We start from the raw sequence: 18,030 nt of genomic DNA, 5'->3' as shown, positions 1-18,030 counted from the left end.
GAGCCCACGCCGTCCAGAAGAGGCGCCCTTGTGACGGAGCCCGCATCTCATTGGTCGAGACGGCATCCCAGAATGCACTGCGGGGTGGGGGGCGCGGCTTGCCGCTCTTCCGTGAGGGCCTGTGTGGCGTGTTTCGCCCTGGCGCGGACGCCCCGCCCATTGAGGCCCCGCCCCCCTCTGGCCCCGCCCCACCTGCCCCCAAAGCGAGCTGGGATCTCCAAATCGCCCCCCCCCCCCCGCCCCCACCCTGCCGGCGCAGGAAGAAGAGGAAGTTAGCGGGAGGAAGGCGGCGTGGGGCTGTGGCGGCCGGGGCGAAGGATTGTGCTGAAGTGGGCTTTCTGTCAGGCTTCTCCTCGCCTGTGGGGGTAGAGTGATGGGGGCGCGTTTCGTCTGACCTCGTGCTCAAGGACAGCCGCATCATTTGTCCAGAACAGCAGTTCTCTGGTTTTTTGTCTCCAGGACCCTTTTGCTTTTTTTTAATGTAGGTTGTATCTATCGACACCTACCCCATTAGAAATTAAAGCAATGGAAAAAACTCGTTAGTCAATTTAATAGCAATGAAACCTTATATGGTAACATAAATCATATTTTTAGGGGAAAATCACTTTTTAAAAAAGATTTTAGAGAGAGCGAGAGCACGCATGCGCTTGCGCGAGGGTGGGGGAGGGGCAGAGGGAGAGGGGGAGGGAAAGAGCGCGAGGGTGGGGGAGGGGCAGAGGGAGAGGGGGAGGGAAAGAATCCCCAAGCTGACTCTGCTCTCATCGCAGAGACTGCGTGGGGCTTCATCTCAGGACCTGGAGGTCATGACCCCAACCGAAATCAAGAGTCCTGTGCTTAACTGACTGAGCCACCCTGGCGCCCCCAAATAACTTTTTCAAAGCAAAAAAATTAGTGAAGAGGGGCATCATACTACATCTTCCACGTTTCTCTGGTTTTAAAGAAGAGAAGGGGACTCTTCTATCTGCTTCTGCAGTCAATCTATGGCTATATCACGGGTGATGTGGCCACGCAGAAACTCCACTGTACCCTTAAGGGAGCATGTGAGTGAAAAAGCCAAATATCATTATGGAAATAGTTTGACTTTGCAAAATTCCCCTAAAAAATTCTTGGGTATCCCCAGGGTGTCCTGGCCCATAGTTTGAGAACTCCTGGTCTAGTTTATCAAAACGATTAAAACTTGCCGGCCATGCTTGTAGTGCTGTTGGTCAACGTTGCTGCAGTAATTATTTCCACTAAAACTGCCATACCGTGACCATGACTTTCTTTTTGGCATTTTTGGACACTTGACCTCTCCCTACTTTCTCCTTATTCTCTGACACTATATTTTTTTGCTTTGATAAATGGCAAGGCAATACCAATAAAGGTCACTTAGTTCTAAGAGGAAAATGATTAACCAGTGAACTCTAATATTTCATCATGAAGGGTAGTAGATCCAATGAGGCACTCTATGTCACCAGGACAAACTTCATGTCACCTTGAGGGGCCGAGTACGATCCTGGAGCTGGCACTTTATAGTCATGCAATAAACAGCAGTAGGAAGTGGATTGAGAGTAGAGTCTAGTGTGAACAAAGCCATGTGGGAAAAGCCTGTTTGGGGAAGGTCAAGTGATCCAGAATGAGTGGAGGGAAAGGGACAGAGGGGGAGGGGTCAGGTGAAAGGGCTGGAGAGGAGGAATGAGCTTGGACAGGTGGGCTGAAGGTCCATTCCAGGGAATTTTGAGGGCAAGGCTGAAGAGTCTAAATATTATCCTGGATCCTAGGAAGCTGTTGACCAAGGTTTCAGGGATGGTGGTGGGGTGGGACAGTGCAGGGAGCAGCTGAATGCTGGGACTCAGAAAGGGTAGATAGGGGTTGGGGGCCCCCACACAGGACTATGGCAGCTGGGTCTCAGAGACAGTGGATTCAGCACTTGCTTGCTTGGATATGGGGCCTAGAGTGAAGGAGGGAAGGGTCACATCTATACAAAAACATTTACTGAGTGCTTACTGTCTGCAAAACCATGGACTGGCACCCAAGTGAGTGATTCCAAGGCTGAAACCCTGCTTGTAAGGGCAGAGTCATGCCCCCAAACCGTCCAGGTACACAGAAGCCTCAAAAAGTCCTGAGGCTCTGTGTGATGCAGAAAAGTCATAAAATCATTATAATGGTGACTGTGTGTTTACAGCTCTTTTGCTATGGATAATTTACACGTGAACTCTTATGACATCGAGAGTTGAGAAGAATTATTGCCCCTAATGTTTAAACTGGACTATGAATTTCAGAATTGCGGATAGGGGCACACCAATGGGTTGAAGCCTTGCTGCCTCTTTTCTAGCCACCTAGAACCTTAGCCCAGGAGAAGGGGAAGTGCTTGGGGTGGGGTGGGGCTCTGTGTGGGTGGGGAGCTTCAGAGTGCATGTGTGTTTGAGCATGTGTGTACGCGTGCACCCATATATAAGCGTATGTGAGCCTGGAGATCTGTGGAGGAAGGATGTATAGGGAAAAGGGATATGTATGGAGTATGGTACTCTACGTACCTGTTCTAAGTACCAGAATGGAGGAGTCCCTGTGAATATGCCCCACAGGACATCACAATTTTAAGAGTTAGCAGTTTCTCCGTGACCTTCCTATCAGGTCCCTGAATATGGGTGGCTAGTGATGTCCACAGTCAAAATATTGAGATCTGCGCTCCCATCCTGGGATTGTAACGTACAGCAACAGATCCCCAAAGGACAGGGTGAGATGATCAGTTCTGTCTGCACTCAGATTTGCCTTTTCTTCGGGAAGGGCATTTCTGTTGGCGACTACCATGCTTGCTCCCTGACCCTACCCTGGAGCTTTTGGGGCACCAGCTAGTGCTGGGTATTACTGTGTGAGCACATCTGCCTTCTCCCCATTTATTTCGATTGGGTAGTGACCGTGGGGATCACAGCTTTACTTCTGGCTCCTAGTTGGCTGTAAATTTCCAACCTGGCCCTAAGATCTGGATAGTGGCCATGGGGAGTTGTGGTTAAGAGCAGGGTCTCCACGCTCTGACGCTCAGGGCCTGCGTCTCAGCTCTGTCACTTAGTAAATGCAGGACTCTGGTTGGTCGTATTATCTCTCTGAGCCTCAGTGTCTTCCTTCGTAAAATGGGAATAATAGTATCTGCCTTTAAGGGATACTTTTAGGGGATTACGTAAGATGTGTTGTAAAGTGCTTAGCCCCGTACTTGATACCTAGTACATACTCCATACATATATGTTCTTACTGGTTTTGTTCACCTTTCCAGTTTGCTTCAACCGGGTCATCAGAATTTCTCAGAGTGTCTGCTCTCACTGCTGCCTGTCTGAGCGAAGGCACGTCTGTCCTGAGAAAGGCCTTCTGCGCATGTATGCGTGAGTGGGCTTCCCTTCCTGCCATTCACTAGCCAGCAGCATTCGTCTCCTTCTTGACATGCTTCACAGCCTCTGACATGTCTGTTTATCTACTTTCATTGTCAGTCTGTCTCTTCTGATGGAGCCCGAGTTCTGGGGAAGAGGGAGACTCATTTGTGGTGGTCTCTGTGGGCACTCCCTAGACCCGGTGCCATGTAGGACTAAATAAGTATTTTGTTGGATGAATGCATCCAAATGATGATGGGTTGGGCAAGACCCTGAGTGACCATGGGGAAGGACATCCTGCAAGACTGCTATGGGCCAAAAGTAGGCTTGCAGTGTCATGCTCTTCTCTTTCTAAAAGGCATATTCTGCTTTCTATTTCATTCCTAAAAAAGAAGTCTAATTTGTCACCACATAACCTTTTTCTCCCCTCTTGGTCCATGGAAATACTCATTTAATGCATTCAAAGGTGCTGGAGCTGCTCTCCCTTCTCTGGCCCCTCAAGAATGTGATTTGAGTGGTTGGTAAAGAATTCCAGCCAGTTAAACTGTTGTTGCCTATCAAGAAAGCTAGTACGCTTGTCGGGATGAGCACCGGGTGATGGATGGAAGTGTTGAATTGTACACCTGAAACCAATATTACACTGTATGTTAACCTAACTGGAAATAAAAGAAAAACTTGAGTAAATAAATAAAAACTAAAAATCTTGGGGAAAAGAAAAGAAACCTAGTAAAGCTCTGCCCTCGTTAGCTCTAAAGGTAAACTTCCTGCTATTTTCAGCTGACTGACCAGCTATAATCATGTGATACAATCAACCATTAACTTTGAGTATAGATTGATTCTTGCGACAGGAAAGTAGGAGAGGGCAGATTTTGGCAGGAGAGAGTCTTGGTGGCAAAGGCAGGTGAACCATGGCGGCAGGGTCCCAGGGTCCACGTCCGCTTGTCCTAGGTCTGCTGCTGTGCGCACTGAGCCCCACTGTGTCCCAGGGTGGGAAGCTGTTGTTGGTCCCGGTGGATGGCAGCCATTGGCTGAGCATGCTCGGGATCGTCCAGCAGCTGCACCAGAGGGGACATGACATAGTGGTCCTAGCTCACGAGGCCTCCGTGCACATCAAAGAAGGAGCATTATACACCTTGAAGAGGTACCCTGTGCCATTCCGAAGGGAGGACGTGGAAGCGGCTTTTATCAGACTTGGGCACGGTGTTTTTGAGAATGAGTCTTTGCTGCAGCGTGTGGTCAAAATGTATAAGAAAGTCAAGGAGGACTCTGCCCTGCTTTTGTCTGCCTGCTCCCACTTACTGCACAACAAGGAGCTAATGGCCTCGCTGGTGGAAAGCAGCTTCGATGCCGTGTTGACAGACCCTTTCCTCCCTTGTGGCCCCATCGTGGCCCTGTACCTGGGTCTGCCTGCCGTGTTCTTCTTGAATGCGCTGCCGTGTGGCCTAGATTTTCAAGGTACCCTGTGTCCCAACCCACCATCCTATGTGCCCAGGGCTCTGTCCCTTAACTCAGATCACATGACCTTCCTACCGCGGGTGAAGAACATGCTCATTTTCTTGTCAGAGAGCTTTCTGTGCAATGTGGTTTATTCCCCGTACGGACCACTTGCCTCTGAAGTCCTTCAGAAAGATATGACTGTCCAGGACCTGATGGGCTCTGCATCTCTCTGGCTTCTCAGAAGTGACTTTGTCAAGGATTACTCCAGGCCCATCATGCCCAACATGGTTTTTGTTGGTGGGATCAACTGTGCCAGCAAAAGCCCACTGTCCAAGGTGTGTATTTGAGGGGGAACTTTACAAGTCCATATCCTTGCAAGTACTTTGGATGGATGAACTTGCCTCCAATATATGCTGAATGAGCATGCTGAAATAGTCTCAAATGCCCTCTTTCATTAGTTTCTACCTTACAAATCTCCCGGGTCTGGGTTGTAATTTATATCTGTCTTAGGCATCCTCTTCTGGGTTATTTCTTTGTATAGGACACTTTAGGAAAGTATACTTTGGGCATTTTCTTCTGTGTGCTCCACTGAACAGTAATCAATTAGCTGCGACAAAGGCTAATTGTCATAAGCACAGAGCAATGAGTGTAGGGATCCTTGCAGAGAACACAAATTTGCATGCACCTTGCCCTGGATTGGGTCAGACACACAAGGGTCAAGACTGCTGAAGTAATTCTTTGACATCTATGGGTCCTGATGGCAAAAGTCGCCGTTATGTTTCTGGTTAAAGATCCAGTTGCTAAATATTCTGATAGGAAGCTCGCTCCTGTGGTCCCTTCTCTTCTAATAAGTAAATACCATACAATCAGATTCTGGCATTGGGCAGAAAGGTCCTGAGTTTCATTCTCTGCAATGCTTATGAATTAATTGTTTCCCATACAGAATTTGAGGTATGCAAAAAAGTAGCATTCACATCCTCTTCCAGTCTCAACGGAGGTGATAGAGAATAACAGGAGAACCTCTGTCAGATGAGGGGTTGGGAAGAATTTTCCGAGGAGGTGACATTTCAGTGGGCATTCATTTATTTTTCAAGTATTGGTTGAGGATTAACTGGTAGGCCCAGGCACTTTGCAGGTGCTGAGTCTGGCTACTACTAAGGGACTGTCATCACCCTCGGAGAGCACTGAATCTTATTCCCAGAGTGACTCGAACGTGATTCACATCTTAAATGATCATGTCATTGTCATGGCGTGGAGAAACTATGGATGGCAGAAAAAAAACACCACGTGAGAAATCCGGTGCTGTGTGGATGCCTCCACCCCATTGCTGCGTGACAAGATCCCCTCTGTGGGGCTCTGATTCCTCCCCTATAATGTGAAGAGCGATCTGGTGACCTCCTCAGATCTCCCACCAGTAAGATTCTGACACCCCATGGCCTGTTGGAGAAGGATATGTCTGATGGGGTGGACTGGTTAAGAAAGAAGGAGATGGTGTTGATTTTTTGGAAAGGAAAATGAGAAAACCTCATGTTATAGAAAACCAGTAATAATTCTTTCATATATAGGAAAAGGTGAAATATTACCAAACCAAGGGTCACATCACAGATCAAAGAAAAGAGAGCTAGTCAGCATGTCTAAGTTAGAGTGGAATTAAAGAGGAATATTTTTGGCATCATTAGATAGGATCTAAGTGAAAACAATTGTGTTTCACCTTTACTTTGAAATGTAAAACTTTGGAGATGTGCATGCATAAACGAAAATTCCACTTGAAATAGAAGGGCTTGCTTATAAATCTGTGTGGGTATCCTCCATTACACTGGCCTTCTTTCTATTCCTGGGACATTCCAAAATCTTTCACTGTTCAGGACCCTTGAACATGATGTTCTGTCCTTCTGGGATGCTGTGCCTGAATTTGTGAGGTGGCTGTCTTCTTATTTTCTAGGTCAGCTGTAATGGCACTTCTTCAGGGAGTCCTTCTCTCTAAGATAGGGTCCTATGCTCTTTCCTTCATAACACATCAAGTACTGTGATCATCTCATTTAGATAATTGTTTATTGATCATCTCTTCCATATATGTGGGGGCAGGGACCACTGCTGCCCGTTACCATGCCCTTAACACCTGGCAATGGGTTTGCACGTGGTTGGTGTCTCGTAAATATCAGCATCTTGGGCATATAATTAGCACTTCCTAAGAGTTTGTTAAAGGAATGAATGAAAACCACGAACGGGTATGAACTGAGGACTAGTCACCAGATAGGCAGTAATCTCCCCCCGTTCTTTATACTCCTACAATTACATAAAACATATGTGCTTTTTTTTTTTTCTTTTTTCTTAGGTGATTTTTTAAAAATTGAAATTCAACTAGCCAACATATAGTACATCATTAGTTTTTGATGTAATGTTCAATGATTCATTAGTTGTGCTCTCATCAGATCACGTGCCCTCCTTAATGCCCATCACCCAGGTACCCCAACCCCCCACTCCCCTCCATTCCACAACCCTCCTGTATTCTGTTAACCACGTAATCTTGTTCCCTAGGAAGAGCACTGAAGTTTATATTCCAGGGCCTTGCTCTTGTTGTTACTTCAAATATCACCTTACCAAGGATCAAGCTCTTTGTAGTTTTCTTCATATTTGTTCTGTTCCTTTCTTGTTCAGTTTTTCTTAAGTATTTTACACTTTTTTTTTTTTTGGTCACTCCTGTGAATGTGATAGTTTTTCCATTTCTGTTTGTAGCTGGTTATCTACTCACTATTCAGCCCCAAATCAAAATTGAGCCTAATCAAAATATTGATTTCATCATTAAAAAAAACTAGCATGCAGACTTTTATCGTAAATAAAATATGGTTTCTTCTGTTCTGAATTCTATGCCAGGTATTGGTCTTATTGAATTCACTAGAATGTTTAAAAACAGTTGAATAATTTTGGCAATCGCGAGGATTCTTGTCTTGCTCCTGATTATAATGAAGATTGATTTTCATTTCATCATTTTATATCATGTTTGCCATTGTTTTTTTGGCAAATAGTCTTTATTTATTTAGGTAATTTCTTTCTTTACTTTAGGATGTTTACTAGGAGGGGCTACAGGACTTTATCTACCATCTTTCTCAATATCATAGTTTTGTCATCATTTATTGACATATTTTCTTTGCCTGAAATTTGTCTAAGTGCTGAGCTGTAATGATTATGTGCTGGCTGCAGCTTTGTTTGGTGCAAGCAAGCCTTGGTGTGAGAATGTCTCTGTAAGTTGTACCGGATGGCAACCCTTTTTGTCTTACTTAGTATTTTTAATTTGAAATTCCACTTTTTTTGATACTAATATTACCATTCCTGTATTATCTTGTTTACCTTTCCCTAGTGCCTCTTTGGTACCCCTTTGTCTTCAAGATTTTTTCTTTTTTTTTAAACAACACGGAGCTGATATTTTTTAACCTCGTTGGAAAACTTTTGCCTGTTTGCACTTAATTTAACAATTGCTAGATTTGATTCTAACTTTACCAGTTTATTTTTATTTTACTTGGTCATTATCCCTTTTCTTGGCAAGTGGCTGTTTATTTTCTTTTTCCCCCTTGGTTAATTAAAGAATGCTTTTCTAGGCTCCCATTACTCTAGTGGAAATCATCCTGGTCCCAGTGCTCTTGGTCAAAGTCCTGAACTTCAAGAATAGAGATACAACGTTTAGCTGATAAAGAGAGTCCATGTGGAAGGCACACCTGGTGTTGGGCATGTCTGGGGTGCCTGGCAGATAAAAGATAGTAGGACAGTATTAAGAACAAAGCTCAAGGATTCTAAGATGTCCTTCCCCACTCAGGGTGAGAGACCATCTTTGGGGACATGTGGGGATTCAGAGATGATATCCATCCAGACATGTTGGGTCTGAGGGAAACAGCCAAACAGAAGGTCAGTGAGAACAGAGACTTGACAATGGCAAGGAGAAGAAACACTGGTGAGCGGGGAAGCTGGCAGTCTTTGTCCGTGGCTCTGAATCCGTAGTGATAAAGCAACAGTTTTCCAACATGCTAAGTGCTTACCAAGCATTTTGAGAAACAGATGACATTTGGGAAGAGAAAATCTAATAGAAGCCTGGAGCTCAAAATACTAAACTCTCAGCAAAAGTTAGGACCTGTGTCAAAGTCATCGACAGGTGGGCAAGTGCTTTCACGTCGGAGGGGACCTCATCCTTTTTGGAAGGGGTAAGAGGTGGGGCAGTCGAGGGTTATTTTCGTTAACCTGTCACTTCCCTCTTTGGCCACTCTAGAGTCTGTGAAGTCAGGGCCAGATTTGGGGAAGTTTTGCCAAGTAGAGTGTGGACCTCACCATTGCTGAATTCCAGAAGAGCTGGCCCCGAAGAGGTATTGGTCGCAATAACACAATCTCTGCAGTTTGCCCTTCTGTGATCTGTAGATGAACCTCTGTGACATTTAAACTTCAGTCTTGCTATGTACCTTTGGGTGTTTATGGACCTGTGGGTTCCATTTTATGGTAATCACACCCTGCTGGGTGCCGAGTGGGTGTGGGAGAGTGTACAAGGAGGGGAAATCAGACATGGCCCTTTGTAGATATGGTGAAAGTAAGAGTGGGTTTCATAAAGGAGGGAAGGTCCTAGGAAGCGAGGTGATCTGTTTACCTTCACTCAGAAAAAAGAGCTCAAAATGTACTTGGAGATGAGCCTTCTTTCCGAGGAAAGAAGGATGTGGTGCAATCCAGGGGAGGAAGGACTTCAGGAAAACCGTCCTTAGGATGTTTTTGTCATAGACCAGAAATGCAGCGTGGTGGTGGGGAAGATGATGCTGGCCTCCCTGACCTCTCAGATGAGCCCAGTGGAGAAGGCTGGCGCACACCTGCTAGGAGCCTGAGGCCTTGAAGAGAGCTGGTGGGGGTGGACCAGACTGGGGCCTCACCCCTGAGGGGGGCTGCAGTGTTTGGGCTTTATTTGTCACGCTCTGAACCGAACCTGAAAGAAGTCTCTCTCTTTTTTTTTTTAAAGATTTTATTTATTTATTTGACAGAGAGAGACACAGCAAGAGAGGGAACACAAACAGGGGGAGTGGGAGAGGGAGAAGCAGGCTTCCCGCAGAGCAGGGAGCCCGATGCGGGGCTCGATCCCAGGACCCTGGGACCATGACCTGAGCCGAAGGCAGCCGCTTAACTGACTGAGCCACCCAGGCGCCCCTGAAAGAAGTCTCTTAAAATCACATGTGCTGAGCCCTGTGGGAAATGCTTTCCATGTCACACTCAGGGTGGCCAGTGTTCTGGTTTGAACAGAACTGAAAGTCCCATATCTCAGGAAACCCCTCAGTTCTGGGCAAACCCCAGCACATCACACAGTCTCATTAAAGTCCTTGGCGTTCTTGGGAAACATAAAACCATTTGGAAGACTCTAGGGGAGTTCATTAGATCATGAAAACCTACAGTTGGGGGGAAATTGCCACACTCGCACCTACTCTATTTCCTCTATGTGGAATTGCCACACTGTGTGTGTGCATGCCCCCCCACACACGTGTGTATGCAGGTGTGTGCCTGTGTGTGTGCATGTGTGTATGCCCAAGTGTGTATATGTTTCCTGAAGACCACAGTGCACTGGAGTTGGCATTTGAAGGTTGGGGCCAGATCAGGCTAGGCTGAGATTATTGCTGAGGGTTGAGTCTGGGGGCTTCTTTCCCCTTAATGCTGCTCTTCTTCTGATTGGATCATTTTTTTGTTGCTTCCTCTCAGAGCTTTTGTCTGACATTCATCTCTAAAGTCTATTCCTTGTTACTTTAGGGGTAGAGGCTTGATAGGTCATAATCTGTGATCTGTACTTACTAGTGGGGTCCCAGCCATCACTGTCTCTCACCCTTATACATGCAGACACTTCTGAAGATCCCATCCACCTGCTTCATCCAAGGGAACCATGGATTGTCCATTTTCTAGTAGTTTTAAGTTTCATTATTGCCTAGAAAACCACTCACAGTTCATTCCTTATTCCTTGGGTCATCTGGCTCGGAAGTTTCTTCAGAAACAAGTCCCATTGCTTTGTCTTGAGTTTCGTCCTTATATAGCCAAGCCTGTAATGCCCAATGGTGGTCTTGTTTGGAGGAGTCGGAGCAGCCTTAGAGTTGCAGTCTTCCTCGGATGATGGTGATGGATATATTGCTAGAAGGGACCAGCTTCTGGAATGGGACAGGAACACTCTGCAGAGGTCATGTGCTGGGTGGGTTGAGACTCACTGCTTGTTTGTCCTTCCCACTGGTGGCTGGCACTCAGGGTTTGCTCACATGCCCTTGACCCTCTCTGAACTCTGCAGAAGGGTCTCAGATTCTGGTGCACCCTTGGCAAGGTTTTCTGTCCCATTTTGCACCTCTCATATCTAGAGAGAAATATTTTGCTTTTTACAGTACATTATGAAGCCAGCAAACAAAGATTCAGGTATCTTTCTGTATGTTCTTGCTAAGGTAGGAAAGTTGACTTAGACTCTTCAGAAAGCTCTTCTCCAGGAAAGGTAGGAAATTGCCTGGTTGACTGGTTAAGTTTCAGCACGGAGTTGACATGAATATGATCCCTAATCACCCCAGTGTATTGGCTGCCATATGGAAGACTGCTGTAGGCTGTGGGGAAGCAAGAATTGTTACAGGCTGTCCTGGCTATTTGAGGTTTTTTCTTAACCATGAGCCTCATCTTCAACACTATTTGCAGCTTTCTGCTTTGGCTCCATTCATTCTTTTAACATAAGAGGAATATTCCAGAAGCCTTGGAAAATAATAACACATCTTTACTGTAGATTTTCATAAAGGGGCGGTGCAGGAGTTTTAGAGTCTGCAGAAAGCTTTCTGAAATCCTCCTTGGACAGCTTTCCTCTCTCCCAAGGTCTCCTGTCACTGATCTGCTAAATGGCTCTCTCCCTTCTCTGTGGTGCTCATTCACCTTTCCCTCCTCCTTCCGTACTGCCTTCTGCTCTCTCCTTTAGTTCCCTTCCTGAAAGCCTGTTTTCTCCCAAGACCCTTCCAGCTGCTTGAAGCCCCTGGGAAGTGGATCTGGTCTTATCTCTGATTGTTTTTCCTTCGGGAAATTAGCATACTACCTGGATTCTGCATCTCAAAGAAGAAGAGGAGAACCCAGGAGACAACCCAATATGCAAGAAGCCTTCCTCCTTTGGAAGGGAGTAAGGGGAGGGGGGAGGAAGGCTGTAATGTGCGTTAATATTTTGTATCTCTAACACACACACACACACACACACACACACACACACACACACACCTTTAATCACTTGTTAAGATGAAGACATCTGATTCATAGCTGAATGTATGCAGTTCCCGAAGAAGGTGAGAAAAAAGTTAACTGGAAATTTCTCTTGTGGTTCTAGGAATTTGAAACCTATGTTAATGCTTCCGGAGAACATGGAATTGTGGTTTTCTCTTTGGGCTCCATGGTCTCAGAGATTCCTGAGAAGAAAGCTATGGAAATTGCTGATGCTCTGGGCAAAATATCTCAGACAGTAAGAAGATTCCATACCATTCTATCTTCCCAAGAGTTGGAACCCCAGACTTCTAGTATCGATGTTAATCCTATTAGTTGGACTTTTGGTTTGGGTTTCCCTGCAACTTCTCAATTATTAATCCAAAGTTCTTTTTGCCATGTCACTCTCAACTACTCTGTTAAACCATGGTCTACGTGACATGGAGGTCTCATCTTCTCTAAGAAACTCAAAAGTGTACTAAGGAAAATTTATTTTATTTTATTTTATTAACTAATTTATTTGTAAAGATTTTATTTTTTTAAGTAATCTCTATATCCAACCTGGGTCTCGAACACACAACCCCGAGATCAAGAGGGGCATGCTCCACTGATTAAGCCAGCCAGGGGCCCCAAGGAGAATTTATTTTAAAGATAAAGTAAACAGGGTAATGTACAGGATAGTGTTTCTTCATATTATGTAAGAGTATTTCCACAAAAAGCTGCTGGTCAGGACACTGGATTCATTTCTTATATTTCTGCTTCTATAATTCTACATCCACTCACTTTATTAAGTAAATTCCCTTTGAAGTGCAGAAAAGTGCAAAAGTTGTAACTGTACAACTTGATGAATTTGCACAAATACACAGAATGTTACCAGTCCCCAAAGCCTTCCCAGTCCTGACACCTCCCACCCTCGCCAAGGTTATGTTCATTCAGAGGACTCCACATTGTGGCTACGATGGCAGATGTTTTTGAATCATTGTGTTCCTTAAACTCTGTTCTTGTCTCTGCAAGGTCCTGTGGCGGTATACTGGCACTCCACCACCAAATCTCGCGAAGAATACAATCCTTGTCAAGTGGCTGCCCCAGAATGATCTGCTTGGTATGTGGGCAGGATTTGGCGTGTTGGTCAAACCCAAGTGAAATTAGGGAAGTGGCTCACGCTGGGCTGTTCTAAAGGATTGTTTAGCTGGAAAATATTATGGCCAAAGTATTCCACATTGCTTTTTTATCCAGTGGGGCAACTCAACCCACATTTTCCTCTGCAGACTTCTGCAGGAGCCACATGTGGATGGCACTGAGTCCTCAGAACGCTTTCAGAACCTAGATGGTGTCAGACTGTGAAACTTGGTGACTTGACCGCTGGCGTCCCTCCCTGCTTTGCTTCTCAGGTCACCCGAAAACTCGGGCCTTTATCACACATTCTGGCTCCCATGGCATATATGAGGCAATTTGCAACGGCGTTCCAATGGTGATGCTGCCCTTGTTTGGTGATCAGATGGACAACGCGAAGCGCATGGAGACCCGGGGGGCTGGAGTGACCTTGAACATCCTGGAAATGACTTCTGAAGATTTAGCAAATGCCATAAAAACTGTCATCAATGACAAAAGGTAAGAGAGAAGGTACAGAGGAATATTGCCTGTATTTTGGCCATGTCATTCACAACAAATATTCAAATGCGAAAACAAATGAATAAAAACCCAATTTATAAGTAAGATGATTTGGGGATTATTATTATTCATTTTATAAAAGGATGCTTTAACTCCTATAGAACTTATCATCGAAATGATTTTAAATATATTTTTTTAAAGATTTTATTTATCTATTTGAGAGAGAGAGAACGAGAGATAGAGAGCATGAGAGGGAAGAGGGTCAGAGGGAGAAGCAGACTCCCTGCTGAGCAGGGAGCCCGATGTGGGACTCGATCCCGGGACTCCAGGATCATGACCTGAGCCGAAGGCAGTCGCTTAACCAACTGAGCCACCCAGGCGCCCCGAAATGATTTTAAATATTATTTCCCTCGGTAGGATTAAAACTTCAATTAATTAAAAAATATAGTCACCAAGTAGACATCTGATCTGTAAATTCCTGCAAAGAGAGAAATATTCCATTACAAGAAGCATAGTGTCCATGAGATAAGAACAAGCCAGGAGCTTAGAAGTACATCCCTCTCTAGCACTGAAGCAAATGAGAAGTTTTGTTCATGGGGATTTATAAGTGGGATGGGTCATGTGATCGCACAAAGGCTTATAATAAGAGCAAAGATCAGTCTGCTCAAATGTGGCTCTGAAAACAATTCAAGAGGCAAAAGCCATCAGATCAAGTGATCTCTGCATGAAATTTATCGTATTGCTGTCAAGTTCCCTAGTAATAATAGACTGGCCAAAACCTTATGGAAGAAGTGACGGCCAGGGGTGGACTTCATCCAACCATTAATGTGTGCGTGTGTGCATGTGTGGGTGCCTGTGCATACGTGTGTGTCTAAGAGCGTGTCAGGAGTCTTGACCCATAGTTGCTTCATTTTGAAAGAGATGTCAATCAGAGGGACAGGTGTGAAAAGACTGGAGTGTGTTCAGATGGGAGGAGACATGCCACAGGGGGGCACGGTGAGCCTGGGGAAGGAAAAATGGAGAAATGGGGCACTCACGTGTGTGGTGCCAATGGATGAGAAAGAAAAGTCCACATAACCCCCGGGGTAAATGCCCAGTGTGTCCAGAGCAGCGGGTGGCATCCCTCCATCCTGATGGGCCTCTTTGGACAGTCCAGCTTGCCGGCATCAGGCCGTGCTGCCCCCATGTCGAATGCACTGAAACCCCGACTTCTCTGCACGCGCTGACGAAAAAACTCATTCCTGAGGTTCGCATTAGTAGTACAATTTTGATCTTCTGTTGAGTGGTACATATACTACCTGGAACCTACAAATGACTTGGTAGAGGTTCTCTTATGTTTAAAAAAAAAAACCTTCATCAATCAGCTTAAGTTACCAGCAAACTTCATCTATTTGCTCGGGAGTCATCTCTGCCTAATCGTGAACCCTATTCCCAACATGCCAAGCTGGGACATAAAATTAAAGACAAATGGAAAAATTTTGAACATCAGATGACGCACCCAGGCCATAACAAGTGCTCAGTAAATGGTGGATGAATGAATGAAAGTTCTGGAAAATCTATTTTGTTTAAGTGGAGATTTATATAAAAGGAAGATGTTTAACAAGACTTATGGCCAAATATTATTATCACAGTATAGTAATGTATCCAGATATAATGACAGGCCTGTTTAAAGATAGCGGTTGTCATAACTGCTCTTGAATAAGATTGAATAAGAGTGTCTTACTCTGGTCTTTCTTCTCCTTTTTTTCCCTCTTCCTCCTCTCTCTCTTTCTTCTTCTAGGGCATCCACACTAAGGGTCAAGTCATCTAACCCAGTTTGGCTTTGGATGTTCCGATTCAGCTATCCACACTGTCCAAAACCAACAAAAATCTGTTTGTTGAACAGGCTGCATAGACACAGCCTCGTGCTCACGTTAGCGCTTGGGTGGTGTGATGTGTCACCACTTGCAGATGGCACTTATAAATCACTTTTGCTTTGACTAGATGTGATTGTTTATTTTTTTATTTTTATTTTTTTAAAGATTTTATTTATTTATTTGAGAGAGGGAATGAGAGATAGCGAGCACGAGAGGGAAGAGGGTCAGAGGGAGAAGCAGACTCCCCGCCGAGCAGGGAGCCCGATGTGGGACTCGATCCCGGGACTCCAGGACCATGACCCGAGCAGAAGGGAGTTGCTTAACCAACTGAGCCACCCAGGCGCCCTAGATGTGATTGTTTAAAACCGTGAAAGGAAAACTGCTCCTAATTTCTGACACACCCTTTTCTTTTATTTCTTTCTCTTACTGTAAAAGTATCTAATTTCCTACAAAAATACCAAGAAAAAGAAAAGAAGAAAATAGGAAGCAAGGTTCAAATAATTTAACATTATAATTTTGGCTTCCAGTTTTCTTTCTACATTTTTTTTTTTTTAAATTTCAGAGATAAAGACCATTTAGTGTGTGTGTGTGTGTGTGTGTGTGTGTGTGTGTGTGTTTTCTGTCTATAATGGAAACATATTTCCTCTGCCAAGGTTAGCAACTTCCCAACCACAGCAAGCCTAAAGGGAGAATGGTTCACTGAGGCCAACGTTCCAGACACTCATAACTGTCTCTGTGTTTAGCTATAAGGAGAACATCATGCACCTCTCCGGGCTGCACAAGGACCGCCCCATCGAGCCCCTGGACCTGGCTGTGTTCTGGGTGGAGTTTGTGATGAGGCACAAGGGGGCTCCACACCTGCGCGCTGTAGCCCACGATCTCACCTGGTACCAGTACCACTCTCTGGATGTGATCGGCTTCCTCCTGGCCATTGTGCTGGGGGTTGTCTTCATCACTTATAAATGTTGCGCCTTGGGCTGCCGGAAGTGCTTTGGGAAGAAAGGACGAATTAAGAAATCTCACAAATCCAAGGCACACTGAGAAGTAGGTGGGAAATGAGATGACCCAAAGTTGCAACCACAGGCAACGTTAAATTCATGTTCTGCTTATTAAAGAAATACTTAGCCCTGAATGAGATACCCCTGAGTGTTTTTTTAAAAATAAAAACAATCTAATTGCTAGTGACACCTACAGGTCGAGACACTTGAATCGTTTCTGCCCCCCTCTGGTATCTTTAATCTGGACTACCCTTGTCATCTTTAAAATGACTTGCCAAAAGGGTCGGACAGGTCCCTCCTGCACTTTGCATTACTTTTCTTACTTAGAAGTGAGGCCTCTTTGGGGGGCACAGATTTCAGAGTTCCTCCCCAGCCCCACCCCGCGACCTGGGCGGACGGTTCTAACATCATCGTCTGGCTTCTGTAGACTGTTGTGATCAATTCCTTCACCAGTGACGGCAGGTCTTAACTTAATGCTCGCGCTTCACAGATGTCACTTTGTGTATTTAAAGAAGGAGACACCAGGGCATAGTGCTTTGTACGTGAAATAAATGAATGATACAGGATCTTTTGAGAATAGTGTCTGATTTCTGTCTTTAGGGAAAAGAATGGTGTATAAAACTGATGAGTGATGTGTTCAAGAGGATAATCATGGCTTGTGGCAAATGGATGTCATTTGAGAAAAGCCCAAAGTAGAGTGTCTCACAAGTGTATTTTCTCTGATGTTTCCCACAAGTGAAAACATTAATAAATTCATATAAATTATATTTCTTAGGTGTTCTTCTCTTCATTGTTGTAACCATTTCTTGGTTAACTACATGTGCTGATTACAAAAATGATACATGATTACAACAGAAATTAGAAAAATATAGAGGTGCACACATACACACACAAGAAAATAAAAATCTGGTAATCATGTTCCCCAGAAATAACCACAGTTACTATTTTGGCAAATGTATATTCTTATAAAATACTGCAGCTACACCAAATATATCTAGCACTTTCTAACACTCTTTTTCACTTCACCCTACCAGGAATGCCCTTCCCACACTTTTCTATAACATTTAATTCATTTTTAGTGGCCAAGAAGTAATTATTGCTTGGATGTGGCAGGATTGATTTAACTAAGACTTCTGGGTGGATTCACTTTTATTTTTCTTTGATAAAGGAGCCCTCCTTGAGTAGCCCAATGGCTAGATCTTTGCACATCTTTGTGACTGTCTCCATCAACTCCATGGTTGTCTAAGCCTGGGTTCCCTTGAGGCAAGGATTCCAGGGCAAGTAGCTTATTTGGTAAGTGAAGGAAGCCCTGACATGGGAGTGGGGAGTGGGACCGGGAGTGAGGGCCTCCAAGAAGCTGCTCTCCCGTGGGCGGCTGGAGCTGAATCCCTCTGTTGATGCTGGGGGCCGATGTAAGACGCCAGACTTATCCCATCTTAGCGAGACGCCAAGTCTGAGCACCCGCCCTGTCCATGACCGGCTGCTCCCAGGTCCTGTTAAATTCCCTTCGCCTCCAGTCAGCCACGAGGGCAGGCAAGGGGACCCTAAAGGCCGGAAAGAGCCCCCGGGAGA

At 45.0% G+C, this 18,030-nt stretch overlaps 1 protein-coding gene across 1 annotated transcript; it reads left to right on the top strand.

The window, feature by feature from the left end:
• The first annotated feature begins 4,249 nt into the window (after positions 1 to 4,249).
• LOC114210832 (UDP-glucuronosyltransferase 1A1) lies at positions 4,250 to 16,517 on the top strand. The gene is made up of 5 exons (XM_028105246.2): positions 4,250 to 5,113; positions 12,121 to 12,252; positions 13,008 to 13,095; positions 13,385 to 13,604; positions 16,204 to 16,517. The coding sequence occupies exons 1-5, from the start codon at positions 4,250 to 4,252 to the stop codon at positions 16,499 to 16,501; spliced, it is 1,602 nt and encodes a 533-aa protein (XP_027961047.2). The 3' UTR covers positions 16,502 to 16,517.
• Positions 16,518 to 18,030: the final 1,513 nt, after the last annotated feature.

Source organism: Eumetopias jubatus, unplaced genomic scaffold (genome assembly GCF_037043125.1).
Source record: "Eumetopias jubatus isolate StellerSeaLion01/CBP00866 unplaced genomic scaffold, mEumJub1_p1.0 scaffold_3, whole genome shotgun sequence".
Taxonomy (NCBI): Eukaryota; Metazoa; Chordata; class Mammalia; order Carnivora; family Otariidae; genus Eumetopias; species Eumetopias jubatus.
The sequence above is the reverse complement of the archived record's forward strand: the minus strand, read 5'-3'. Positions and strand labels throughout refer to the sequence as shown.